Source organism: Peromyscus leucopus, chromosome 7, assembly GCF_004664715.2.
Source record: "Peromyscus leucopus breed LL Stock chromosome 7, UCI_PerLeu_2.1, whole genome shotgun sequence".
Classification (NCBI taxonomy): domain Eukaryota; kingdom Metazoa; phylum Chordata; class Mammalia; order Rodentia; family Cricetidae; genus Peromyscus; species Peromyscus leucopus.
The window spans coordinates 108,490,255-108,516,567 of NC_051069.1; the positions used below are offsets into that span (position 1 = coordinate 108,490,255).

Sequence of the window (26,313 nt, forward strand, 5' to 3'; positions counted from 1 at the left end):
GGTCACCCTTGACTACATGTAATGAGTTGGAGGCTAGTCTACGATGCATGAGCCATGTCTCAAAAATATAGTTAAATATGTTGTATGAAAAAAGTAATACAAAAATTAGCTTGGTAACTGTCCACCCAGTGACAGGCCTTGGAGACAGTGGGTCAGGGCATGACCCTTGCTTAAGATTGCCCTCAGGCAAGAGGAAAAGAGTAGCCATGTTGCCATCTGTCCCGAAATCCAGGATGCAGAGAAGTCCCCAGAGGAATGAGCAGAGGCCAAAGGATGAGATTAGTGGGTCAGCCAGTGGGCGAAACCAGCGGAGTGGCAGGGGATCTGGGTGAGAGCGGGCGGGAGCTGTCATCTGAGGCACAGAGGCTGTTTTAAAAGCGAGCTGAAAATAAATAAATAAATAAATAAATAAATAAATAAATAAATAAATAAATAAATAAATAAAGCGAGCTGATAGATGCCGCCCGGAGGGAGTCAAAGGTGACTGCCAGGTTTTCCTGGGACGGGCAGCGCTGGCTTGTTTCCTCTGTCTGTCCATCTGTCTGTCTGTCTGTCTGTCACAGGTGGCGCTGGAGCTGGCGCAACTCCACCTACTTCAGGGGCAGCTGGACTTATGTGAACAGCGCTGTGGCCCCCTCTTACAGATAGAGCAGACCCACGAGAGAGCTGCGGTGGTAGGAGATGCCATGTGCCCCCACCCACCCACCCCGGGGTCCTGTGACAGATTTGGGCTGCTTCCTAATTATTTAACCTCAGATGCCACGCCTCACCGGCCCACCCTAAGAGCTTTGGGGCCCTGTCCCAGCCACTTGCTCTGCCCTTCTTGGGAGATGGATGGGAAGACCAGCAGGGGGCAGCAGCAACCTCTAGGCCAGGCTGGGGGCGGGGTATGGTTGGACCAACTTCAGGGGAAAACACACCCACTGTTAGGTGAAGGTGAAGGTCAGGTGACTGGAGGCCTGTGAAATAACCCTCCCTGGTCAGCCTTCAAGCTTGTCTGTCACCCACACGTTCTCCAGGGTCACCCCAGACCCACACCTTGCAGGGTCGGAGAGTTACCTACCCGCAGTCTTCACCTTCTGGTAGGGTCTCCGGAGCTCACAGGCTCTCCGGACCAGGGAGGCTACCTGGGAGGCTACCTGGGGAGTCTTGTGCTTTCTTTCCATGCCAGACCCCATGAAGCCGCTATCAGGAGTACTCAGCTCTTGTGTCTTCTGATAGATGCTGGCTGACCTGATGTTCAGAAAACAAAACTACGAAACGGCCATCAATCTCTACCGCCAAGTGCTGGAGAAAGCTCCAGGTAACTGGGACCAGAAGGCTGCTTCCCCACCCAGCCAGGGCGGCTATCCCAGAGGAGGGTGGGCCTTCTCCCCTCCTTCCTGACTGGGCAGAGGAAGCCCCTTCCTTCCCAATTGTTCCCAGAGAGGCAGGAAACTGATAAAGACCCAGAACGTGGCAGCCCTTCCTGAGTCCAAGGGGCCAGTTCCTGGACCCGGTCGCTTGGCACTGGGACCAGGACAGCCTGTCTGTCCCCATATTGTAGCTACTGGGACTCAACACAGTCCCCTCTATGGCCACGCCCACTTGGAAGTCGCTAGGTGTTCTCTCTAGATTGGTAACCACACCCCTAGCTACTGACTGAAACAGCTGCGTCAAGGGTCAGACCTGGAGCTCGAGCCAGAGGCCCGGCAGCTGTGGATAGGAGCCGTCTCAGAGCCAGGCTGCCTGGGTAGGAGTCCTGGTATCTGTCACTCAGTAGCCGTCCATCACTCCTCCATGGTCAGCGTCCTCATCTGTCAAATGGGGACAGAAAGAGTACTCAGTCCTGTAGTTAGATCACAGGTGGACCACACAGAGCCGGGTACAGGGTGAGCACTAGATAGTTAACCGCTGCTGTCACTGTGGGGGGGCTGGGGGAGGGTGCCTAGCAGTCAGGGGGCAGAGCCCTGCTCTGCTCTGTCACCTTCGTCTTGTTCCCTGGAGACAAGATCTCTCACTGATCTTGAACTTGTCTGATAAACAGCAAACCCCAGAAGTCCCCCAAAGTCTGGGATTACAGAGATGTGTGGCCACACCTTGCCTTTCGATGGGTGCTGGGGATTTGAACCCAAGTCCTCCTGCTGTTGGTATTTTCACCACTGTATAATTTACTCACTCTTGAGTATAGAATGTCTCTGCTCAGCCTAAACAAGCAGCATCTTCTGGGACCTCTTCAAGGTCCAGCACTCCCTCCTCCCCCATCAGACCTTAGAACACTAGCCTGGTGCAGTTACTGTCCACCGCACGCTGCAGACTTCTGCTCTCTTTTTTTAGACAATTTCTTGGTATTGAATAAATTGATCGATCTGCTACGACGGAGCGGCAAGCTTGAAGAGGCTCCTGCTTTCTTAGAACTGGCCAAGAAGGTGTCTAGTCGGGTGCCTTTGGAGCCAGGGTTTAACTACTGCCAAGGCATTTACTACTGGTGAGTTAGGCTTGTGTATACTAAGGGTCAGTGGTGGGATACGAGGCCTTCCTAGCAGATAGCTAGGGTCTTGCTCCGTGGAGGGGAAGCAGAGAGCAGCGTCCAGGAAACCTTCAGACCAGATATTCAGCAGAGCAGCTTTGAGCAAGTGCTCCCTACGTGCCCTGGTGTCCACGTGCCTGGTGTCCACGTGCCTGGTGTCCACGGTGGTGGGTGTCCACGTGCCCTGGTGTCCACGTGCCTGGTGTCCACGTGCCTGGTGTCCACGTGCCTGGTGTCCACGTGCCCTGGTGTCCACGTGCCTGGTGTCCATGTGCCTGGTGTCCACGTGCCCTGGTGTCCATGTGGCCTGGTGTCCATGTGCCCTGGTGTCCACGTGCCCTGGTGTCCATGTACCCTGGTGTCCACGTGGCCTGGTATCCATGTGCCCTGGTGTCCACATACCTTGGTGTCCATGTGGCCTGGTGTCCATGTGCCCTGGTGTCCACGTGCCCTGGTGTCCATGTGCCCTGGTGTCCATGTGCCCTGGTATCCATGTGCCCTGGTGTCCATGTGCCCTAGTGTCCATGTGGCCTGGTATCCATGCGCCCTGGTGTTTATGTGGCCTGGTGTCAATGCATTCTGGTGTCTACGTGCCCTGGTGTCCACATACCTTGGTGTCCATGTGCCCTGGTGTCCACGTGCCCTGGTGTCCATGCGCCCTGGTGTCCATGTGCCCTGGTATCCATGCGCCCTGGTGTCCACGTGCCCTGGCCTTATACAGTTCCTCTTACCAGCTCCTGGCATTTCCTTCATTCTTTGAAGGCACATTGGACAGCCCAATGAAGCTCTGAGGTTTCTGAACAAAGCCCGAAAGGACAGCACGTGGGGCCAGATTGCCACCTGCTACATGGTACAGATCTGTCTGAACCCCGATAACGAGGTTGTCGGTGGAGAGGTCTTTGAGAGCCTGGTGACTGACAGCAAGTAAGAGGGCTGGGGGTGGGAAGAGGCTTCGGCTTCCGGTGGCGGCCAGGTGAGGGCCACACAGGCAGGCTGTCAGCGTAAGTCCCACGCCCACAGCTCTGCCGGCCGGAAAGAGTCCCAGCAGCATGGGGTGCGCACTGCAGAGAAGCTCCTGCGGGAATTTTACCCACACTCCGACTCCGGGCAGAGCCAGCTGCGGCTGCTGCAGAGCCTCTGCCTGCTGGCCACCAGGGAGAAGGCGAATGTAGAGGTGGCTCTGGGTGCCTTTATCGAGATGGCCCAGGCTGAGGTGCGAGCGCTAGGGATGGGTTTTGGCGGGCAGGGGTCAAGACGGGGGTGACAGCCAGAGTGCCCCAATGTCTGCTTCCATGGGCATGCAGAAGGACAGTATCCCTGCGTTGCTGGCCATGGCACAGGCCTACATGCTGCTGAAGCAAGTCCCCAAGGCCCGTACACAGCTGAAGCGACTGGCCAAGGTCCCGTGGACGCTGGATGAGGCCGAAGACCTGGAGAAGAGTTGGCTTCTGCTAGCAGACATCTACTGCCAAGGCGGCAAGTTTGACCTGGCCTTGGAGCTGCTCCGCCGCTGCCTCCAGTACAACAAGGCAAGGATTTGGGAAAGGAGGAAGAAAGAAAGGAGGTGTAAGCCGGCGGGAGGGGGCGGAGTCAGACCAGGAGCCACAGGCCAAGGCAGAAGGCAAGCCAGGAAGAGAAGGGAACAGAAAGCCTGAGAGGCACGAGAGAGGCCGGTGGGCTTGAGGGACGTACAAGGATTAGCTTCCGACAGATGGGATGCTGGTAGAGGGGTTTGTGCCAGTTTTTGAGTAAGGAGTGGGTACACAGATAACCCCTCAAAGTGTTGAGGGTGCTCTTGGGGGGTCCCTGTGTTCTTTGGGGTTAATACTGCCATCCAGTTGCCCCTCCTGGCCCCACCCTGAGGACCACGGTGGCTGCTTCGGGGCAGACGTGCTGACCGGCTTCCCCCGCAGTCTTGCTGCAAGGCCTATGAATACATGGGTTTCATCATGGAGAAGGAGCAGTCCTACAAGGATGCGGCCACCAACTACGAGCTGGCCTGGAAGTACAGTCATCAGGCCAGCCCTGCCATCGGTAAGCAGCCGGCCAGGGTACCCAGAGGCCAGCGCCCGATCCTGTGTCCCGGCAGCTGAGGGGCCAGTGGGCTCCCCAGTTACCAGGGTGTCCCCCTACCTCTGGACAGGCTTCAAACTGGCTTTCAACTACCTGAAAGACAAGAAATTTGTAGACGCCATCGAAGTCTGTCACAGTGTAAGTCACCGGCACACCGGCAGGAGTGGGGTGGTGCAGGCCCCTGCCTGGTTCTGCACATCTCATCTGTCTCTGTACCAGGTCCTGACGGAGCACCCCAACTACCCCAAGATCAGAGAGAAATTCTGGAGAAAGCCCAAGGGTCCCTGAGCTCTAGCCGTGGCTGGAAAGGGCTTGAGCCGGTAGAAGCCGTCCATCTACAGACGCTTCACGGGCAGAGTAGGAAGTGGATCGGTGGAGAAAGAATGGGAAAATGACATATTCTCGCCATTTCTGTATTGTCTGTGGCTTATTTGGATTCAGGCTTCATCCGACCTGGGGTGTCTGGAAGCGTTATGTTTTTAAGGCCTAAGAAGCAGTTTTTCCGGGGAAGGAAGACAGCAGTTTAGCTTATGCCAGGGCTTGCTGGGACCTTCCTCACGGACCCCACTTTTGTTCCAGACTCTCGAAGAAACAGAACATGAGATCTCCCAGTAGAATGATGGCTAGGAAAAAGCACCCTAGAGCCATTTCGAGTGTCCCCTGCCCCAGTCTTGTCCCCAGTATCTCGGAACTAGAGAGGCAACTGCCCCTCCCCACACCCCATGATGTCCATGAGTCTGCCCCGGCAGCAGGCTCAGACCAGGGGAATCACCTGCAGAAGGACCCCAAGTGAAAGACCCCGTGCAAGAGGGTCAACAGGTTTCCAAGGCCCGTTGTCCTCCCCCCAAGCTGGACCTCACCCCGGTGAGACCAGCACAGTACCACTGAGCCCCATCCTGTCCCTACAATCACCACACTTTGGATTTTATAAAAGATATTGGCCGCCGGCTCACCTTCCAGGATCCCATTTAATGCCTAAAGGGGCAGGTGCAGTGCAGTGACCCCTGTTCAGGTAGCTAATGGTCATTGTACCTGGTGAGAGAACTCACCATTGCTGCGTTTCCAGTACAGCTCTCCCTGTTTCTCAGGATGGAATTAAGGGTCAGTCCAGCCTCAGGGGAAGGAACTCTGAACTGGGTACCTGGAGGCCTAAGGTCACACCGTGTTGCCCCTCCCAAGTGCTCGCTCTCTCTGGCCGTCAGCGCTCCACTCTTAGATCTGGGTAGGGGTGTAGGTGGAGCACTTGCCCAGCCTTCATGAAGTCCTGAGTTTGACTCCCCAGCACCACATAAACCAGCATGGTGTTCACACCTGGAACCCCAGCACTTTGGAGGTGTTGGCAGGAAAATCAGAAGGTCAAGGTCATCTGAACATCATCTAAGGTTATCTTGAACTATGTAAGACCCCTGTCTCAAAAGAGAAAAAGATTCTGTTTCCCAAATCTTGAGTCATGCTTTGCAGTAATAGCTAGAAAATATTTATGGTAATGGGATGGAAGTGAGGGTCTTGTGTTTCCTAGGCACACAGTACTCCTGAACTACACCTTTTACCTTAAACTGAATGACGATGTGCTTATCCATGTTTATGTAATAGCTAGCACAACTAATTTAGGAATTCTTGGGAGCTGTTGAAAAGGATAGATCTCAGCTGGTGGCCCACGCCTTTAATCCCAGCACTTGGGAGGCAGAGGCAGGTGGAGCTCTGAATTCCAGGCCAGCCTGGTGGACAGAGTGAGTTCTAGGGCAGCCAGGGCTACACAGCCAGTTGCAGTCTCAAGACAAAAGTCTGGGGCTGCTAAGATAGCTCAGCAGGTAAAGGTCCCCACCTCTGATGATCCGAGTTGAATCCCTGGGTCCCACCCTGTGGAAGGAGAGAATCAACTCCCAGAAGTTGTCCTCTGACCTCCACACAGGAATTGTGGTGTGTGTAAACTCATGTTTATACACAAAATAAAAATATGACTAATAATAAAAATATAATGAATAAAGTAGTCTCAAAATAAAGGCCTTAGTGTGGGAAGAATGTAGCTGTGTGGTGGCGATGGATGGCTTACCATCCCAGCACTTGGGAAGTGGGGCTTAACAAAGAGGTACAGCTTGGGCTACATGGCACCTTGTCCAAAGCAGGAGGTGTGTGTGTGTGTGTGTGTGTGTGTGTGTGTGTGTGTGCGTGTGTGTGCGCATGTGTGTGTGTTGGGACTTCTATAATCCCAGCATTTAGGAGGTAGAGGAAGGAGGATCAGGAGTTCAAGGTCACCCTCAGCTACTCAAGCGAGTTTTAGAAAGAACTTTAGTTGCCTGGATGACTGCTAAGTCTTGTTTTCCATCTTTCTTCTGGTGCTGGGGCTAGAACCCAGGGCCTTGAGGATGCTGGGCAAATAATCCAACCCCAGCCTTGTCCTTTCCATAACACACTGCTGATCACATGCATGGATCTAGAATGCCCCCCCCCCCTCCTACAGGGACGCTTAAGTTCCCTTTTCTATGATGTTTTACAACAGTTTTGTTGGGACAGGTTTATTAGGAAATAGGCCTGTGTTTTGGAAGTGGTGCTGTAAAGAGATAGATGTAATCATGTTTTATCTGTCTCCATTTATCTCAACAAAACTCCGCAGAACTGACCCTGTGGTCCTAGATAGGAGTTAGAAAGGCCTCAGTCTGACCAAGGACTGAGTCTTTGGAGGAGCCTGTTGGGGCACTGGGCTGTCCCCAGGCACCCTGGATTGTCAGAGAAGGCTGTCAGAACCCTTGAAGAGACACAGAAGTTGCATGCTGGAGTGATCCCTGCACAAGGGTCTCCAGGCCCTGGTGAAAGGGGCGAGGAGAGCGGACAATAGATGTGCCGGGGCATTCTACTCTGAGAAGTCAAGTAAGCTAAGCCAGTCACGGGGACATGTGGCCCCCACAGGCAGTGATCCAAGCCCTCAGTCCTCTGGTGGTCACTGATGTTGCCATGAGGTCATGTCCATGAATAAAAGAAAGCTACCTCAACAGGGGCATGGCTGTTAAAAGGCAAAGGTCAGAGACAAACATGGAAACAGAATGGGTATCCAAGTGTGTTCACAGGCTTATACACACATGACCCAGGCATTCAAGGTGCTGCACACGTATGAATCAGGCAGGTCGTTGGAGAAACCCTTGGCTCTAGGCCAGTAATCTGCAGTCCCCTCACTAGGAAGTGAGCGCTCAGATTGAATTCATCCTTCTGGGTAGAGGTGCCTGTGGTCATTCCCTATCCTTCAGGCTGGGGGTCCCCACAGCAGGCTGTCACCTGGTCTGCACTGCTGGCCTAAGGCCTATTCTGGCTGCCTTGGGACAGGTCTGACAGGTCTGGCTAGTAGACACTTCCGGAGCTCAGGTCCCCAGGGACTACAGCTGTGGGAGCCTGTCACCAGGCCAGGCCTCCACTAGCCACATCTTATTGCCCTGCTCTTTCTGGACCCAGAAGTGACTATAGCTTCCGGGCCAAGGCCCAGACCAGTGTGTATGTATGCAAAGGAGGGTGCCCTCGCCCAGACCTAGCTGACAGCCCAGCCTCCTTGTAACTCCCCTGCATCCAGATGGCATTGTGGAGGAATGGGTTAATCCAGAGGAAGAACTGTTCCATTTCCCAGTCAACCTCTCAGCTGGCTGGCTGCCTGCAGGCTGCCTGTCTGCCTGCCTGGAAGGAAGGCCACCTTGCTGTCCCTCCGGCCTCTCAGCACAGGCACTGGCTGTCCACGCTACCCTGCAGGGCCCCACCCCACTGCTTCCTGGGGGTGCACCATGCTCCCCACCCCACCAAGGAGACCACACTTAAAAATAGAGCGTCTTTATTGGTACCTGACAGCTCAGGTACAATGTGTTCCCACAAGCACACAGGCTGGCAAGGCCTCCTGGGCAAGGAGGCAAGCCCAGAGCCTGTGTTTCTTGGCACACACACACAAAGAAATGAATAAATTATAGTTCTGACACTTACAGACAATATAAAAATGCATACAAAATCCAACATCAGCTAATGAAGGGCATAAAAGCCCTCAAGAGCCACCCCTTGCCAACTGGCCTAGGGGCATATGGTGGGCCAGGACGGAGTTCAGTGCCCAGAAAGCCCTGAGACAGTGATCTGGGGTACACCATGGGGTGCGCATCATGTCCTGAGGCCGGCCTGCCCGTTGCCCCTCTCGGGGCCTCTGGCTTCCCACCCTACAGGAGGGGTGTTATGACCCGTGGCCTCGGGGACAAGGGAACCGGGCACAGGGCAGGCAGAGTGGCCGGGCAGGGGCAAAGGGGGTTTTGGTCAAGGCTGGTGAAGCTCAGCCTCAGCTCAGGAGCCAGGCAGCTGACGTAGGTGACAGGCGCAAACGCAACAGTCCACACCAAAGCCCAGACAGGCAGGGCACACTGAAGCCAGTCTGCCCCAACACTGCCCACCTGCCAGAGAGGCTCAACCACGGATGCCGCAGCTCCCCAATAAATTACAGAAATAAATTACATCTTCACAGTCCCGAAGACCCAGCTCCCATGGTTCACAGGAAGCCATGAGCCCTGCCTTCAGCCCCGACACTGTCTCTGGACCAAGGAGCGTACTCATGCCAGTGCAGAAAGAGCGTCTGTGAGGCAGCAGGGGAGCCCGCTGCTCCTCCTCCTCCTCCTCCTGGCACACACTGGGAGAGGGAAGACCTCTGCTTGGATATAAAGAGACCGGGCACTGGGAGAGGGGTCCCCCGCCCACCTCCTCCTTAGCACAGAATAAAAAAATAAAAAAATAAATAAATTCAGAGTGTTAATGTAAAAATAAGAGGGTGCACTCAGCACCCGTGGCCAGGACCAGCCCACGGGAGACCGTTACATACACAGACCTTGGGGAACCCCAACAGTCACACAAAGCAGCACCGGGGCTGGGGCAGGGACGGCACCCCGGTCCTCACACGGGCAGGGGCTCCAGCAGAGGCACCAAGGCCGTGTCCTCAAACTGGCTCTCCAGAAGAGGCGCCAGGACATCGGTGCCCGGCTCTGACAGGCCCAGGAGGGACTCCAGGAAGCAAGCGCTGGCATCCCTTGGTGGAGAGAAGCCGGGCAAAGGGTGGAGGGCCTCGAGGCTGTCCAGGCTGCCAGACACCCTGCGGGAAGTGTAGTGAGGACCCAGACTGTAATCTGGCAGAGCCTGGAGCAGCTCAAAGGAGTCGCAGGACGATAAGCTGAGGTCCACAGAGCCACTCTGCATGGCCTCCACCCCAGGGGATCCGGAACTGCCAGGGAGACTGCCTTCTCTCAGTCCTTCAAGTCCGCCGTTTAGGAAGCAGCTGGCATCCAGGTTGGCATTCTCATCTAGGATGCCTGATGCAAGGCTAGAGCCAGACTGGCTGTGAGTCCAGCTGGCTGGGCTGCTGGGGTCACCAGTACCAAAGATGTCAGCCAGATGGAAGCAGCTGAGGTTATCCAAGTCGCCCACACCTCTTTCCTCCTCCTCCTCTTCCTCCTCCACACCAAGGTCAGAGTCACTGAAATTCAGAATCTGCACCAGGCTATCTTCATCCACACCAGACTGGAAGCTAGGACCTGGCAGGCTGGGTTGGGCAAGGTGGTCCGGAGCCTCGCTATTGCCGGAGGATGAGGATGTGGAAGAATCGGTCATGTCGCTGCTGCAGCTGTTGTCTCCCAGCTCATGGCTCATAGGGGGCGTGGCCAGCGGAAAAGGGGAAACCAGGGTTTGTTCACTGGGACTGTCCTGGACGGGAGACTCCAGATCCCCCAGGCTCTCAGCACCCTGCTCCATCTGCAGGCGAGTGAGCGTATGGATGAAATGTGTCTGAACTCTTGCCTGATTGAATTCCACACGGCCATTGGGGTTCTCACAGCCCTCACTGCAGCAGCCACAGGGGAATGATGTGTGATCCATCTGCAGAGAAAGACAATGCAGCAAGTGAGGACTCTGTGGGTGCAAGTAGCCGGCAGGCCCGGCTCCGTACCCCAAATCCGGTAGGTTTTGCTTTTTTTGTTTGTTTTCAAGACAGGGTTTCTCTGTGTAGTTTTGGTGCCTGTCCTGGAACTCACTCTGTAGACCAGGCTGGCCTTGAACTCACAGAGATCCGCCTGCCTCTACCTCCCCATGTGCCATCAATGCCCGGCTTGGTTTGCTTTCCCTGACTGGCCTTGACTTTATAGATACTCGCCTGCCTCTGTCTCCCAGAGTGCTGGGACTAAAGGCATGGGTGCCACCACATCTGGAGGATTTTTTTTTTGGTGTGTGATGGTTTCCCTCTGGTGGTGGGCTAGGGATTTAACACAGAGACCCTGAACCTAACAGCCACACCCTCTTACCCCACCCGCTCCAGCCACACACCTGGCACTTGATGCCAGCCAGGCTGCAACTGCAGGTCTCAGGGTCACAGACGCCGTCACAGCGACAGCCACAGTCCTCCCGCGACCGGCGCAGCGCCTGCAGCTCGCGCTTCTCCTCCCGGTCGATCCTTCGCACACCCGAAGCACGGAGCAGGGCCCGTCGCTGCCGAGGTGGATGGGGCTGCAGGAAATTCACCTCCTCCAAGCGGCCACTAGCGACAGCCACTGCCAGGTCATTCTCTACAGAGGCGTCATCGATGGCGTCTACTGTAAGGGGCAGGCCTGCCCCTGTCTCTGGAACTCCAGCCACTGAAAGCTACATGTACAGGCAGGGGATGAGAGTGAGATATTGAACAGATCTCATACATGTCACCCTACATCAGACACAAAACCTTCTCTAACTAGATACATATACTGGCAAAGTCAGATCAGTCTCCAACCCTCCTAAGTCTGGAAAGAGTCAAGCTTTATGCCCCAGGCATGACCCTTGTCTGAAACTGCCTACTGTTCTCTTGAGACAGGGCCTTGGCCTGTGTAGCCGAGGATGACCTCGAGCTTCTGATTCCTCTGCTCTCACCTCCCAAGTTCTGGGCTGACAGGTATGCACCAAGACGCCTGTATGCGGTGCTGTAATGGACGCCAGAACCTTCTATACACTAGGCAAGCATTCTATCTGCCTGGGCTACAGCCCCAGCCCTTGCATCCTCTCTGTATGCGACCCTCCCCCCCAACACCAACCACAGGCCTGTTTCTCTGCACAAGGAATGTGCAAGCTGACTCCAGGAGCTGCGTGGGTCTCCGTACCTTCCACCTCAGCAGCTCCAGTTTCTCCTCCTTCAAGCGCTGACGGAGCTTCTCACGCCGAGCCTTGACCCGCTCCTCTGTAAACTCAGCTAAGGAGAAAAGGCGGCAGGTGCTGTGGCGTGAAGCCATTCCCAAGCTGCAGCCACCTCGGCTGGGCACACTGGTGAATCCCTGGCACCGTGGGAAATAGTAGACAGTGATGCCATCAAAGGTTACACGACCTGGACGTTCCCTCGGAGCCCGCTTCAGGATGGACGGGGCTGAAAGGGACAAGAAAGGGGCAGAGAATGAGTTCTCTGAAGTGCGGTGCGATTTCTAGGAAGACGCCTACGCATCCATTCTATCCACCCACCAGCCTGGCTGGATCTGGATCTGGTGAAACTGAACGCCACACCCGATTCAACATTGGCTGACTGTCATTTATCAGTCCAAAGGACTGCACTTGTAGATGAAGCACCTTGCCATTATTGCCAAGGAGTAACAGTTGTCTGTAATTTTTGCTCTTTTGCTAAGCATTCTTTACATGTAATGGAGACAATAATTGTGTTTAAACTTATCAAGCAACTGGAGAAAATGGCTGACAGTTAAGAGCACTGGCACCACGTGGCAGCTCACAACCCACATAACTAGTTCCAGGGATCCACGCCCTCTTCTGGCTTCCTCAGGCATAGCATGCACATGGTACACACAGGCAAAATACACACATACATTCTAAAAACGACTTATTAATGCTCTCCTTTGTAGTGTAAGTGTTCTGCAACAGACTTAGAAAGTCTTTTTTTTTTTTTTTTTTTTTTTTTTTCCGAGACAGGGTTTCTCTGTGTAGCTTTGCGCCTTTCCTGGAACTCACTTTGGAGACCAGGCTGGCCTCAAACTCACAAAGATTTGCCTGCCTCTGCCTCCCGAGTGCTGGAATTAAAGGCGTGTGCCACCACCGCCCAGCTAAAAAGTCTTTATAAGGTATTGATTACATATTGGGAACAAGCTGTAGGAGGTGGTTTTCTCACCATGTGTGGTCCAGGGATTGAACTCAAGCCCTTTACCTGCTGAGCCACCTCACTGGTGATGTTTTTTCAACTAACTTACTTTTAACAAGTGCGTGTGTGAGTATAGGCCTGCCTAGCATGTGCCCTTGAAGTTCAGAAGGTGTCAGATTCCCAGTGCAAGTTACAGGTGGCTGTGAGCCATCTGATGTGGGTCCTCTGGATGAGCAACCAAAGCTCTTAACTAGTATGCCCTCTTTCCAGCCCTTGTTTACATTTTCTTGAGACAAGGTTTCACTATGTAGCACTGATTGGCCTAGTACCTGATCTGTCGACCAGGGTGGCCTTAGACTCACAGAGATCCACGAGGCTTTGCCTCTGAGTACTGGAATACACCATCATGTCTGACTTAAAAACAAAACAGGCCGGGCGGCGGCGGCGCACACCTTTAATCCCAGCACACGGGAGACAGAGGCAGGCAGATCTCTGTGAGTTCGAGGCCAGCCTGGTCTACAGAGTGAGATCCAGGACAGCCAGGGCTACACAGAGAAACCCTGTTGTGAAAAACAAACAAAAAAACAACCAATCTCTTTGTAGGGAAAAATGTCTAAAAAGGTTCTTGGAGTATCAAAGGTCTACAGAGTGAGTTCCAGGACAGAATCCAAAGCTACAGAGAAACCCTTGTCTCGAAAAACAAAATATAAACACATATAATATATAAAATAAAAAATAAATAAATAAAAAGGACCATCTTTTCGGTTCGGAATCAAAATTATTCAAGTTTGAAAGATAACCAAGAACTCAGCCATGGTGGAGCACATCCACAATCCCTGTACTAGGGATAGATGCCACAGAGTTGGAGGACAACCTGGGTTATGAGATTCTGTCCTCAAGGTTAAAAAAAAGGAAGAAAAACAATCAGGAAAAACCCTTTTGGGAACATTCAGAAAAAAGCTAAAAAGCTGTGAAACAGGAGCGAAAGCGGCTGGGCAGGCCATGTGCATGGGGAGTAGTGTGGGGCCAACTCCCGCTGGGAGCACAGGGTGTACTGTGGAAATAAAAACGCAAGAGCAGCCCCTCAGAAAGGCCTCAGAGCCCTAGGAGAGCAACATTCCTGACTCCCAAGGTCAAAGGAAGTCAAGGCAGGCCCAGGTGTCTCCAGACAGTGGGCAGTGTAAGGCTTCACAGAAAGCCACACCCCCAAGGCCACGCCCAAGGCTGAAAAGGCTAATTTCACCTTTAGGGAATGAAGGGGTGTTGGGGAGGGGGGTTGTCACCAGGACAGAAGACTTACGCTTGAAACTTTGGAGGCCACAGGAGTCCTGATCAGGCTGAGGTGCCTGACCACATGGTCCCTCCTCATCTGAGTTCCAGGCAGGGAAGACAGAAGAACCGGGGGAGGAGGAGAGAGAGAGACTGCCTGAGGAGGAGGAGGGGGAGGAGGAGGAGGAGCTGAAGAAGTCCTCTTCCAGCTGGTCAAACTTCCTCTTCAGTAGCCCAGCCATAGTGGTCTGCAAGGGACTCTAGGAGCTGAGGACAGATGGCCTGGAATTAGAATAAGAGAACTCTAAGTGGCAAGCTCCCAGCCTAACCATGTTTTCCCCATCCCTGGCTCACCTTCCATGGTATCCCCCAAACTCCATCTGGGCCCTCCAGCCCTGCCAGAAGCTGCACGTTCATGGTAGGATCCCCACGAGAGTCCTCAGAACCAGACAGAACAGTACCCCTCCATCAAATGACTCTTAATATCCAAATCCCAGGGCCTTTGACCTCCCAACCTCCCAAGACCTGGCCCCTGATATCTCTCTCTCTCTCTCTCTCTCTCTCTCTCTCTCTCTCTCTCTCTCTCTCTCTCTCTCTCTCTCACACACACACACACACACACACACACACACACACACACACACCAGCAGCGCCAGAAGGCAGACAGACCAACAGATGGACCGACAGAACCCAGCCTGTCCTGGCTCATCCTTCAGGAATCCTGGTGGCTGACTCACAGACACTTGAGTCTGTGAGCTTTGTGTGCTTGCACGTGCAGGATCTCCTGCAGCTGCAGTTTGCAGAGCCTGCCTCTAAGGGCCGCACCCCTGCACACACACAGGTCCGCCACCTTGCCCACTGACAGCCGTGGGTCCTACGCCTGGGCCAGGCTGACTGGGTGCTCTGGGAGCAGGCACTGGTTTTGACATTGGCTCCACTCCGGACAGGACTTCCCCATGCCCTTCCCCTCCCTGGGATGGAGCTTCTCAGAGTTTCCCTCAGAAACCCCCATGCCACAGGAGAAAAGTCCCCTGCTCTAGGCTGGACTGCAGGCAGGACACTTGACTCTGATCTTAATTAAAATTCACCTGTGTTTTGCCTTCTACTCCAATATGGTTAATTCTCCTTAAAACCAAACCTCTAATAGTGAGTGAAGCTGACCTGGAGAGCTGCAGTCTAAGCCTCCCTTGCTTGTGGCTTCTCTGGATCCCTGGTAGGGTACAATCACTCACCAGTCAGACCGGAGGGGTGAGACTCCTTCCCTGACCCCCAGTGCATGGCCCAGGAACAGTCCCTCCAGGACTTGGGGACCAGAGGACTCAGGATGTTAACTGAGTGCAGCTAACCTGCTGTGTGGCTGACTGGTTTGAGTCTTGTGGAACTCACTCCTTCAGGGCTGAATGCCCACAGCTGGGGACCCCTCCCCCAGCACCCATCACAGGAAGTGAGAGGGGCAGGAAAGCTCTCTGGGTCTTCTCCACTGAGGTGTCCTTCTCCTATCCCAAGCCTTCCGGCAAGTCCCTGACTCTGAAGGCACCAGCTGTCAGCCCACTCACTCACTGGATAAAAGTACTCATGGAAGCCTTCCTTCTCCTCCAGGCAGACATGGGAGAACCAGGCCAAGCGCCCACCCTGGGCCTGGGGGAAAGAGGATGACAGGTGTTTCCGGGGCAGTTTCTCAGGCTTGGATACCCCCCTTTCCCAGAGTCAAACCACAAACACAAACAGCCCAGTTGACCTGTGGGTTCTCCCAGGAGATGTTTGGTCATGAGCCAGGCACCCTGACCACAGACGCACTCATACACACGAGTTGACAGGCAGCCTCTAAACATCCTGTCACGGCCACCACCACCAGCCTGGGGGGGGGGGCTCACTATCCTTTTCCCTAATTCCAGTTCTGCCTATAAGACAAAAGGCACATCTCTGAGACCCCAAGACCAAGGGCCCACTGTCCCGGGAAACACCTAATTCCACAGGCCCCAAATGGAACCCTGTCTCTGTCCCCACCCCCAACCCATGCCATCTGTTCCTCTTCCTGTGTTCCCTGTCTTAGTAACAGCACTGCCACCCACCCAGTTGCTCAAGCCAGAAACCTGCAGTCACCCCCATCTCCTCCCTTCCCTCCTCTTCTCGCACCCACATCCAGACAGCATCAGTCCTGGAAGCTCGTGGATAGGCTAGGCACAGATTCTGGAGGTATCCTAGTGGCTAACCAGGGCCTGAATTCACTGACTGCATTTGGACCCTGGCTTGGATACTGGCTGGGTGACCCTGGTAAAATTCCTTAACATCACTATCTCCAATTGCCTTAAGCCCCCAGAGGCCAGGCAGGGTGGTGCACACCTGATATCCTAGCACTTGGGTGGTGGAGGCAGGAGAATCGAGAGTTCAAGATCAGCCTCAGCTATGGGAGAAATGAGAACCTCTAGGGCTAGGAGGTTGACAGGAATCAATGCATGTCAAGTTCTCTGTCAGTGATTCATGCGCACTGACTGTGCAAAAAATAACAAGCTCTAGGACTCACGAGACTAGACGCAGAGGAGTGAGCGCATCAGGAAATACAGACGAAGATTAACAGAAGGCAGGACCAATCGGTGGGGACACCAACTGTCTCTGCCCTCTCCACAGTCAGGCTAGAGCAGCCAATGGGAAGATGTGTGTGCCGGGGACAATTGTGAGCAGTCCTGGGGGTGTACAGGATGACGGTTCCAGGTTAGCTTGGGTAGTTTGCATGGGCATTGTTTAAAAATTCCTCTACTGTATTTGTGACATTCCTATACTGTATATATAGACTCTATGTAGGTCACTATCAATCAAAATTTGGGCTGATGGGATAGCTCCGTGGTGGAGTGTGAAACGTCCTGAGCTGGCTTCTCGGCACACACGCGGAGTTTATCACCTGTTCCACGTCTCTGCCCCCACCCGCTACCACCCATTTCTCTCCTGAGCAGCCCTACACCACAGGCAGAATGACAGAACAGAAATACCACCTTGCAGACCCCATGCTGAGCAACACTCTTTGTAGTTCCCCACAGAGTCATGTCCCTGCCACCCTCCCTGGCTTCTGCACAAATTGGGAACAGCCCAGCCTTACATCCTTCCAGAAGTCATAGCTAGAATCTATAAAGTCCCGTTTGAGGCAGGAGAATTGCCTGGAGTTTCAGGCCAAACTGATTTAAAAGTAAGACCCCCCTCCCCCCCAAAAAGCCATCTCCAAACAGATCCCAAAAGCTCCCCACTTCTGCCTTTTTGAGGTACTGCTATGGATAGAACACTTTCCAACAAAAATACTCCAAAACTGAAGATTAATCTATGGTGTGCTGACCCTGGAAGCGGGAGCTTCAGGAAATAACGGCAGCTGGAATGAGAGAAGGTCTCCTGTAGCCCAAGATGGCCTCAATTCCTGACCCTCCTATGTCTACCTCCCAAGTGCTGGGATGACAAACACATGCTGCCATATATCTGTGCCTCTGAGGGCCAGGGACATAGTTCAGTTGTCTGGCATGCACAAAACCCTGGGTTCAAGTCCTTAGAGAGGTATGTGTAGCTAGAGAGCAGTTAAGAGCACTGGCTGCTCTTCCAGAGGTCCTGAATTCAATTCCGAGGACCCACATGGTGGCTCACACCCATCTGTAACTCCAGTTTCAGGGGATCCGACACCCCTTCTGGCTTTCAAAGGCACTAGGCATACACATGACACACAGACCTACATGCAGGCAAAACATTCATACACATAAATTAAAAATAAATCGCTTCTGATAGACAGACCTGTCCCTCTATCATAAGGAAACAGCAGGACAGTGTCCACTACAAACCCGGAAAGAGCCTTCACCAGGTTGGGGCCTTGATTTTGGTTGCACCAACCTCCAGAAACAGAAAAATGTATTTAGTTTAAGCGGCCCAGACTGGCTGAAATGGCTCTCGGAGACCCTGGATTTCCCACAGCACCCCTTATCTAACCACAGGATAACGACCTCTCATGCCAGGCTAGGCTGCCTCTGCCTAGTCATAGTAAGCCTGGCCCAAACAAGCGCTCAGGATAGCCCCACAGAGAGGCAGTCCTTGGCCCAGGGGTCTCAGTGTGGCTTTCTCCTGCTCCTGACAGCTAATTCAAGGAGGGGATACATGCCCATCCCCCAGCCAGGGTCAGAGCTCAGTGTCCAAAGGTGGCTTTAAAGACTGGGGAGAGAATTTCACTCAGGCTACAGGCAAGTGTGAGAGAGTATCTCAGAGGCTCCCGTTCCCCAAGAGTAAACAGACGCCAGGGATCCACAGTCAAGTATATCCAGATAAGAACCAAGGCGGCGGAGGAGTGTCCACATCCAAAGCTGTTAAGATCCCGGAAAGGCTAGGCTGTGCTCCAGAGTGTGGACCTCTGGCTGGGTCCGAGGAGAAGGAGGGAAGGGTGCCACCTGGGACCCAGAGGCTGAGAGAAGTCAGGGACAGGAAGACTGCCCTGCAGACAGAAGAGACCAAGTCAGAAAAGGGAATGAAAGATAGCTATAAAGAGTCCAAGAAAAGGGCCAGACAGTGAGTCAGGGTGGGGGAGGGGCTGCAGCAGAGCCTCGGGAATCCAGATCCTGTTCCCAGGGGGGCAGAGTCCTGCCCTAGGGTCCACTCCCAGGAGCTGGCTGGACAGAGACACCACACTCCCTGGAAGCACCACCGACAGGCTCCGGAATCAAAGAGAACCAGACTCCTTCCGGGACGGCAGCAGCCTAAGAATCTGGGGCCTCCCCCTTCCTGCCACCACACACAGGCACTGACAGGCCGGAGAACGGAATGTCACTCCCGTCTGGTGACCACAGCTATCGAGTACTGACTCCGGGGAAGGCTATTCCACCCGGGCAACTGAGGGGCAGCTGTGGGACGTCTCAGCCCACAGCCAGGGCTGGTACTAGGACGGGCACCTCCAGCTGCCTCGATCCCCCTTCCAGGAATCTGAAGAATGTGTCCTTTGACCTCAGAACCCCAGGTCTTCATCAGTCATGCCCCACCCCCCACACCTTGGGTCACAGGACTCCAGACCCTCCTGAAGGACTTCCTGGGATATGGGAAAATCACCTCCAAGCCGTTCTGGACCTCACGGAAACAGTGCAGGGCAGCTCAAGACACAGCAGACAGGAAGCACTGACATGCCCCTCCCCCACCGGTGCCTCAGAAAGTGATCAGGGGGGAGGGGACAGTTCTTTCGATTCAGCCTCCAGGGCCCTGCACTGGGTAAGTGCCAAATGTTTGCTAGCTATATGAAATACTTGGTTCCCCTCAGGAATACCGCACCTGACAGTTACTGTTTCCTCTGCCCGAAGCCAGCTCTTCACATTCATTCATTCATTCATTCATTCATTCATTCATTCATTCTCAACCAAATTCTTGCTAAGCTTCCGAAAAATGCCAAGCACTATGGGCGGACACTTCCGGCACAAGGGAAAAGACCTACATCCAACATCTCTCAAGTTGGAGTTAGAGGAGGTGGGCAGGAAGGGTAGCTGGGCAAGGCAGGTCCCCAAGAAGAAGGGACGTTGGCAGAGTTCCGGACAGGGGACAGACTCAGCATGGTCCCGGGGCTGCAGCAAGGGCAGCAAGCGCGCCTTCTGGTGGAGGTGCAGTTCAGAGGGCCTGCGTTAGTTAGCCCGAGGGCACAGGAAGCCACCCAAGGGTGTAAGCAGGGACTGACGATTCTAGATTTGCATGGTTAAAAGATGTCTCAGCACCTCGGCGGGAGAGGGTGTGACCCGCAGGACACACGGGGCAGGGCCAGGTGAACTGACAGGAGAGGGCAGAGGAGAAAGGGGGCGGACTCAGTGACAGCCGGAGAGATGGGGGCGGGGCTGTCAAAGATCTGGGGGGGAGTGTGGACTTACGCTCCGCAAAGGGGCTGAGACTCCGGGCCGGAGGTGTTGGGTGGGCAGCCAGAGCGCAGGGATGGATCCTCTGGTGTCAGGAATGTGGGCTACGTCTGGGAGCTACTGTACCGGCAACCGAGTGACTAAGTGTGTGGCTGTTGCTGTGGTGTGGGCATTTCTACAGTGCGTGAGGGCGAAAGGGCCCCGGGGAGGGGAAACTGAGGAAGGAGATGAAATGCTTGCAGAAGAGGGAGTACAAGTGCGTGGGAGAGAGACTACGTGTGCCCGCGGGTGGCCGGTGGAGCTGCGCCCCGTGACTCACGGCAGTGGCCTCTGCGTGTGACGGTGACAGGTGAACATACGACACAATCCTCCGCCCCCCTCCCTCCCTTCCTCCCTCCCGGGGTCCGTGACTCACCAAGCCTCACTCATCCCTCCACACCCTCCCTGACCCGCGCCTGCCGGGGGCGCCCGGCACACGCCGCAGCTCCGGCACTCTCCCCTAGGGAGCCGGAGGAGGAAGGCGACCAATGTCACCTGCCCCGGCCACGCGAGTAACTTCTGAAAAGTTCTCAGGCAACTAGGTCAAAAGGAAACTCACCCGCGGGCACGCGCACCCCGCCACTCTGCCACCTGCACCCGGCTTTGGGGCGCCTGGGCATCTCGGGGTAACAGCTGCGGGGGGGGAGGGGAAGGGAAGCCTGGTCTCCCCCACCTAGCAGCCGTGGGCTCCCACCCGGGGTGCGCGATCTCCAGGCAGGCTAGGCGGCCGGATCGCGGCGGCCCCGCGGGAGGACCCAAGAGAGATAAGCCAAGGGACTGGAGTGACAGCGCGGCGCAGGCGGGACGCCCCCTGCCCCGATTCCCTTCCGGCCGCGCTCGGGGTCCCCGGCACTCACCTGCGCTGGCAACGCTCGCCCGCCGAGGACGCCGCGGCTACCCTTGTCCCGGCCCCAGGGTCGCGGCGCGCGCAGCGACCCGCAGTGCGCTCGGCCGGGCGGCCGTCGGTGCAGCCGACCCAGGTCTGCGCGTCCGGCGGCGGCGGCGGCGGGAGAGACTGGCTGAGCCCCGGCCCCGCCCGCAGCTCCGCCCTCCTCGTCAGTGGAAAACTCCGGGACTCACGGCGCTGACGCACGCCGGGCCTCCCGCCAGGCCGCCCCGCAGCCCGCAGCCCGCGGCCCCGCCCCGGAGGCGCCGCCCCCTCCCCCGCCTCGAGCCTCCCCGCGGACTCTGACCCCGCCGGCCCCGGCGCCGCTGCTCCGCGCTCGGCTCCAGCGATCGCCGAGCTCCCGGCAGAGCCGGGTCCTAGAGATGCCCGCCTTCCTACGCCGAGCAGTCCCGAGCTGCAGACTGGGTAGACTGAGGCTGCGAGCGCTGGGAGCTCCCCCCACCCTCCCGCCTCTGCCCGCCCTAGGCAGCGTATTATCAATCCAACCCGACGACCCTTCTCGGGCCCCTACCTGCTCCTCATCCCCAGATTCCGCAGAAAGTTAACCGAGACTGGAGACCGGCCAGGGATGGGGAGAGAAGGCGGAAAAGGTCATCCCGGGGCCTGGCCTTCACCTCTGCCCTCGGGCCAGAGCCCCCACCCCTGAACAATACCTAAAGCAGAGATTGCTGGAAACAGCTTCCCCACCCCCCATCCCTCCTTTAAAACAAACAAAAAAAAAGAATCTGGTTCCTCCTGGGCCGGACCCTAGCCACTCAGAGCGGCCTGCGGCCTCCCCTGCTCCCGCCAAGACCGTCCCCAGGCTCGCAGCCAACTGCCTGTCCTACCGGGCAGAAGAAAGTCTGTCCTAGCCGTCAACTTCTGCCTCGGGAGCCCACCCCAGGCCTCCGGCCCACCGCACGTCCAGCTCGCCCCGGTACCTAGAGCGTGTGCGTTCTTCCATCTGGCTGCACCGCCTGGAATGTTCCACCCTTGCTCTGCTCTCACCTGAGGGAATCCGACTACGCCTAGGAGGGCTCAGCGTGGACCGCCTCCTCCGGGAAGCCTTCTCTGGAAGCTCTGGACCCTCCCCCTCAGCCCGGCGCCCACTGCATTCTGGGTTCCTCTGTCTGTCCGAGATGAATGTTGTCAGTGGCTAGTCCAACCCTCAGGATTCCATTCTCCCCTCCCCCGGATGCAGCAGGGAGGTGACCTTGTGTCCTGCCTAAATGGCATCTAGGGTGGAGGTCATGGCAGGGTCCCTTCTCCAGTCCTGGGTGTACATGGACAGACAGCCGGCGGGCTTGGGGGAGGGTGGCGCCCGCCCCTCATCTGGGGTAATCTGGGGTCTGGGGGGCAGATGAGGTCTCTGACACACAGCTTTGGTACAGTGAAGCTGTGCTGGCTGAGGCTGCTCCGGAAGTAGGTAGGCTACGGGGCTAGCTGAAGATGGAGGGCACTTGCCGGCCATGTTGAAAGCCAGTTTGCGACCAGCCAGGGTATATGAAACCTTGCTTCAAAAGCAAACACATAAACCGGGGTGTGGTACTTTCTGTCTGTAATCCCCGCACTCAGGAGGCAGAGGCAGGTGAATCTCTTGAATTAGAGGCCAGCCTGGTCTACAGAGCGAGTTCCAGGGAAAAACAAAACAAAACGTGGCCTGGTGTGGTGGCGCACACCTTTAATCCCAGCACCTGAGAGGCAGAGGCAGGCGGATCACTGTGAGCTGGAGACCAGCCTGGGCTACAGAGTGAGTTCTGAGACAGCCAGAGCTGCATACACAGCGGAAACCCTGTCTCAAAACAAAAACAAACAGAAAACACTACAGAACTGCATGCCAGTCTCTAGAGGTGACAGAGGTCGCAGAGCTGTCCCTCCAGGCCACATAAATCCCCACCCTCAGATGTCAGCTGGCCTCTCCCTGTCCTGCACCTTTGTAGCCCTTGATGGCCCAAGCCATCCTTTGCACCACCAGCCTTCACTAAAAACCCTTCCTTGGCCGGGCGGTGCTGGCTCACACCTTTAATCCCAGCACTCGGGAGGCAGAGCCAGGCGGATCTCTGTGAGTTCGAGGCCAGCCTGGGCTACAGAGTGAGTTCCAGGACAGGCTCCAAAGCTACACAGAGAAACCCTGTCTTGAAAAACCAACAAAACAAAAACCTTCTCTGTCACCAGCAGACGGGTTTTTAGTCTTGGAGACCCATCTCATGTACCCGAGGCTGGCCCAAGCTTGATGTGCCGTTGAGGACGACTTGAATTTTCTGATTCGTTGCCCACCTCCTGAGTGCTGGAATGACAGTCAGGTACTACCATTCGAGATTTTATGTAGTGCTGGGGATAGAACCCAGGGCTCTGTCCATGCCAGACAAGCACTCTACCAACTGAGCTACCTCCCCAGCCCAGAAAGAGGGCTTTGATGGTGCCTAGAAGTGCTGTTCTACATTGCCAGCTCCTGTTTCCAATGCAGAAAATGAGAGCATTGGACCAGAGAGCCCAGCCAGCTGCACATTCCTTGCCTAAGATGCTGCAAGATGCTGATGAGGGAGCTGGGCAAGGCTGGACTCTAGAGTTAATGAGGTTCTCTGGAGCTACCCAGGTTTGCATCCTGCTGGGCTCTGTATCCAGGAAACCAGACAAGGCTGAAAGCAGGGCAGGGAGTTGGCAAGGGCTGCGGCAGCGGGGGCTTAGAGCAGGGAACCTGGTGGGTGAGGGAGTCTGGCGAGCAGGAGGAGAGAGAGATTAAAGGGAAAAATATAATCAAATAAGTGATGTATTTTCTGTAGAAAAGCATCTCCCTGTCCTGGGATAGCTCACCAGATGTTGCCCAGATGTTGCTGGTGATGGGAAGCATCTCCCTCAGGGATCTCATCTGAACTCTTCCTGTTCGTGGGGAATGAAGGGTCTGTTCCAAGGCAGGCAGAGTGGGGTGTGGAGCACTCTTCTGTAACTATGGCATACACACACACACTGTATAGTGTGTGTGTGTGTGTGTGTGTGTGTGTGTGTGCAAAAACACCCACACGTCCTCAGGGAGTTTCTGAATACTTGGAAGAGACCTGCGAATACTATGTCTTCAGCATCTAAGGACCACCCACCCATCCACTCATTTAGGTAAATTAAAATTATTGCAATTTTTTTCGGTTTAGTTTTTTTTTGTTTGTTTGTTTTTGTTTTTGTTTTTTGTTTTTTAGTTTTTTGAGACAGGGTTTCTCTGTGTAGTTTTGGTGCCTGTCCTGGATCTTGCTCTGTAGACCAGGCTGGCCTCAAACTCAAACTTCTGCCTGCTTCTACCTCTGAGTGCTGGATTTAAAGATATCTGCCACCACTGCCTGACTTTATTCTCTTGATTGCACCAAGAAGGATTTAAGGTAAACTAGCCCTTAGGAACAGCAGCCACTGGAAGCTGCGACAGGAGATCCAACCGCAATCATTACTATCATAACTTTACAAGTGAGAAATCTGAGTTAAACGGAAGGGGTCCCTGAGTTTAAGGGGTGAGTGAGAATCTAAGATGTAGGACATGGCTGATGGTCTCTGCAGGGGCAGGATCTGTGATCTGTCACTGCCAAGCTCTCTTCATGGCAAAGATGCTCTCTTGTAAGTCTGGGGACCCTCATGCCTCTGAGCCATAGTTGGTTGGAGAAGGAACTTGGGGGATTTTTTTTTTTCCCAGAAGTGAGGACTGAACCCAGGGCCTTGCACTTGCTAGGCAAGCACTCTACCACTGAGCTAAATCCCCAACCCCAAAGAGACTAGATATTTTAGAGGCTGAACTTTTTTGTTTGTTTGTTTTTGTTTTTTGTTTGTTGTTTTTGGTTTTTCGAGACAGAGTTTCTCCCTGTAGCTTTGCACCTTTCCTAGAACTCACTCTGTAGCCCAGGCTGGCCTCGAACTCACAGAGATCCGCCTGCCTCTGCCTCCCAAGTGCTGGGATTAAAAGCATGGGCCACCACAGCCCGGCTGGGATTCTTTTTTTTTTTTTTTTTTTTTTTTTTTTTTTTTTTTTTGGAAGACAGGGTTTCTCTGTGTAGCTTTGCGCCTTTCCTGGAGCTCACTTGGTAGCCCAGGCTGGCCTCGAACTCACAGAGATCCGCCTGGCTCTGCCTCCCGAGTGCTGGGATTAAAGGCGTGCGCCACCAACGCCCAGCTGGGATTCTTAATTAGCCTTAGGAACACAGATCACGGTCCTACCTCCTTAGGATCCTCAAACATTCTCTTCTGGAGATCTTCAAGCCAGCGACGACATAATCCCTGGAGCAAGTTCTGACCCTCTCGATAGGGCTCTGGGTCTCCTTTTCCTTAAAGGAACCCGCTAGACCCACCCCACCCAATCCGTCCTAGGAGACTCAGGAGCCTAAGGCAGAGCAGCCGAGATTCAGGGCCTGAACAATCAGCTTCAAAACATTGTCTACAAACTTGGTTAATGCTCACTCCTAGGCTCTCCTAGGAGGTCTGAGTCAGTGATCCTGGGCAGGCCCCAGCGGCCTGTGACAGCAAGTACACCAGAGACCCTGTTCCAGTGACTCAAGACCCCTGAGCTAAGGCAGAGGAAGAGAATGATTACGGAGAGAGTCTTTCCGTGTAAGCAGAAGGCTTATCACAACCACAGGCCGGGATCCCACACTCAGAAAGTGGAATCAGGAGGGTCAGGAGTTTAGGGCCATCCTCGGCTACATAGCAAGTTTGAGGTCATAAAAAGAAAGAAAAGGTTTTTATTTTAAGATAGGGTCTCACCATGCTGCCTACTCATGCCTCACCTTCCTGGCTATAGCCCAGCTTTAAATGGGAAGACTTTGTGTGCAGATCTTATGAATTAAAAACTTGTTGGGCACTCAGAAGGACAAACATGGTATGTGCTCGCTCATAAGTGGAATCTAGATATAAAGCAAAGGATAATCAGACTGCAACCCACAGCTCCAGGGAGGCTACCTAGCAGAGAGGACCCTAGGATGACTGTGGCTTATAATAAGTTTTGTTTTGCCCAATCACTGGGCAAGCTTATACTATTTACATTTCACTATTAGTATAAGAATTTGTATTGTATCAAGCTGATGAAAGAAAATGCTGGCCTTACTTTCAGGAGGGGAGGCTAACATCTGTTTAGATTATGGATTAGCCTATAGAAAAATGTCTGCTGTAAATCAAACAGTTGAAGGGGAAGATGAATAGGAATCTCATACAACTTAAGTAAAACATAGCTCTCTGAACAGATGAAGACAGGTTTCTTCTGTAACCCAGAATCTAATCAATATTTATATGTATAATTCAGCTATCATTTGGCTTAAAAGGGCATACTGGGAAATGTTATCATTTTTACTTTTTTTTTTTATTTTTCGAGACAGGGTTTCTCTGTGTAGCTTTGCGCCTTTCATGAATCTCACTTTGGAGACCAGGCTGGCCTCGAACTCACAGAGATCCGCCTGGCTCTGCCTCCCGAGTGCTGGGATTAAAGGCATGTGCCACCACCGCCCAGCCATTTTTACTATTTTCTACAGAGAAAATCTTTTACTGTTTAAAATAACCCTGGACTTTTGAATTATAACCTGTTTTTATGTTTAAAAAAAAAAAAAAAAAAACAACTTGCTGG

The 26,313-nt window shown here is 54.3% G+C and overlaps 2 protein-coding genes across 9 annotated transcripts in view; one reads left to right on the plus strand and one right to left on the minus strand.

Annotated features, from left to right (window-relative positions):
* Ttc21a (tetratricopeptide repeat domain 21A) overlaps positions 1–4,998 on the plus strand; it is a 35,061-nt gene extending 30,063 nt beyond the window's left edge. The window contains 10 exon segments of the mRNA XM_028854730.2: positions 564–674; positions 1,222–1,303; positions 2,317–2,467; positions 3,272–3,433; positions 3,530–3,722; positions 3,814–4,038; positions 4,423–4,543; positions 4,653–4,720; positions 4,802–4,835; positions 4,838–4,998. Coding sequence (XP_028710563.1) covers positions 564–674; positions 1,222–1,303; positions 2,317–2,467; positions 3,272–3,433; positions 3,530–3,722; positions 3,814–4,038; positions 4,423–4,543; positions 4,653–4,720; positions 4,802–4,835; positions 4,838–4,977 — 1,287 coding nt within the window. The 3' untranslated portion in view covers positions 4,978–4,998.
* A 3,378-nt stretch (positions 4,999–8,376) lies between these two features.
* Csrnp1 (cysteine and serine rich nuclear protein 1) lies at positions 8,377–21,873 on the minus strand. 8 transcript variants are annotated; one of them, XM_037208040.1, is made up of 5 exons: positions 21,735–21,873; positions 13,984–14,234; positions 11,707–11,966; positions 10,904–11,218; positions 8,377–10,459 (listed from the first exon to the last, which is right to left on the minus strand). In XM_037208040.1, the coding sequence occupies exons 2-5, from the start codon at positions 14,192–14,194 to the stop codon at positions 9,485–9,487; spliced, it is 1,761 nt and encodes a 586-aa protein (XP_037063935.1). In that variant the 5' UTR covers positions 14,195–14,234; positions 21,735–21,873; the 3' UTR covers positions 8,377–9,484. The 8 variants fall into 8 exon arrangements, with proteins under 8 accessions (XP_037063935.1, XP_028710554.1, XP_037063936.1 ...); XM_028854721.2 differs by having other exon boundaries at positions 21,668–21,747; XM_037208041.1 differs by having other exon boundaries at positions 13,984–14,219; positions 21,668–21,739.
* Positions 21,874–26,313: the final 4,440 nt, after the last annotated feature.

Bases quoted from the DNA above. Each gene is read 5' to 3' on its own strand.
- Csrnp1 (XM_037208040.1), bottom strand. From the start codon at position 14,194: ATGGCTGGGCTACTGAAGAGGAAGTTTGACCAGCTGGAAGAGGACTTC. The intron at 11,967-13,983 runs GTAAGTCTTCTG...TGTCCCTTTCAG, and splicing joins TGGCCTCCAAAGTTTCAAGC to CCCCGTCCATCCTGAAGCGG. The intron at 10,460-10,903 runs GTGTGTGGCTGG...CTTTCTCTGCAG, and splicing joins TGGCTGGCATCAAGTGCCAG to ATGGATCACACATCATTCCC.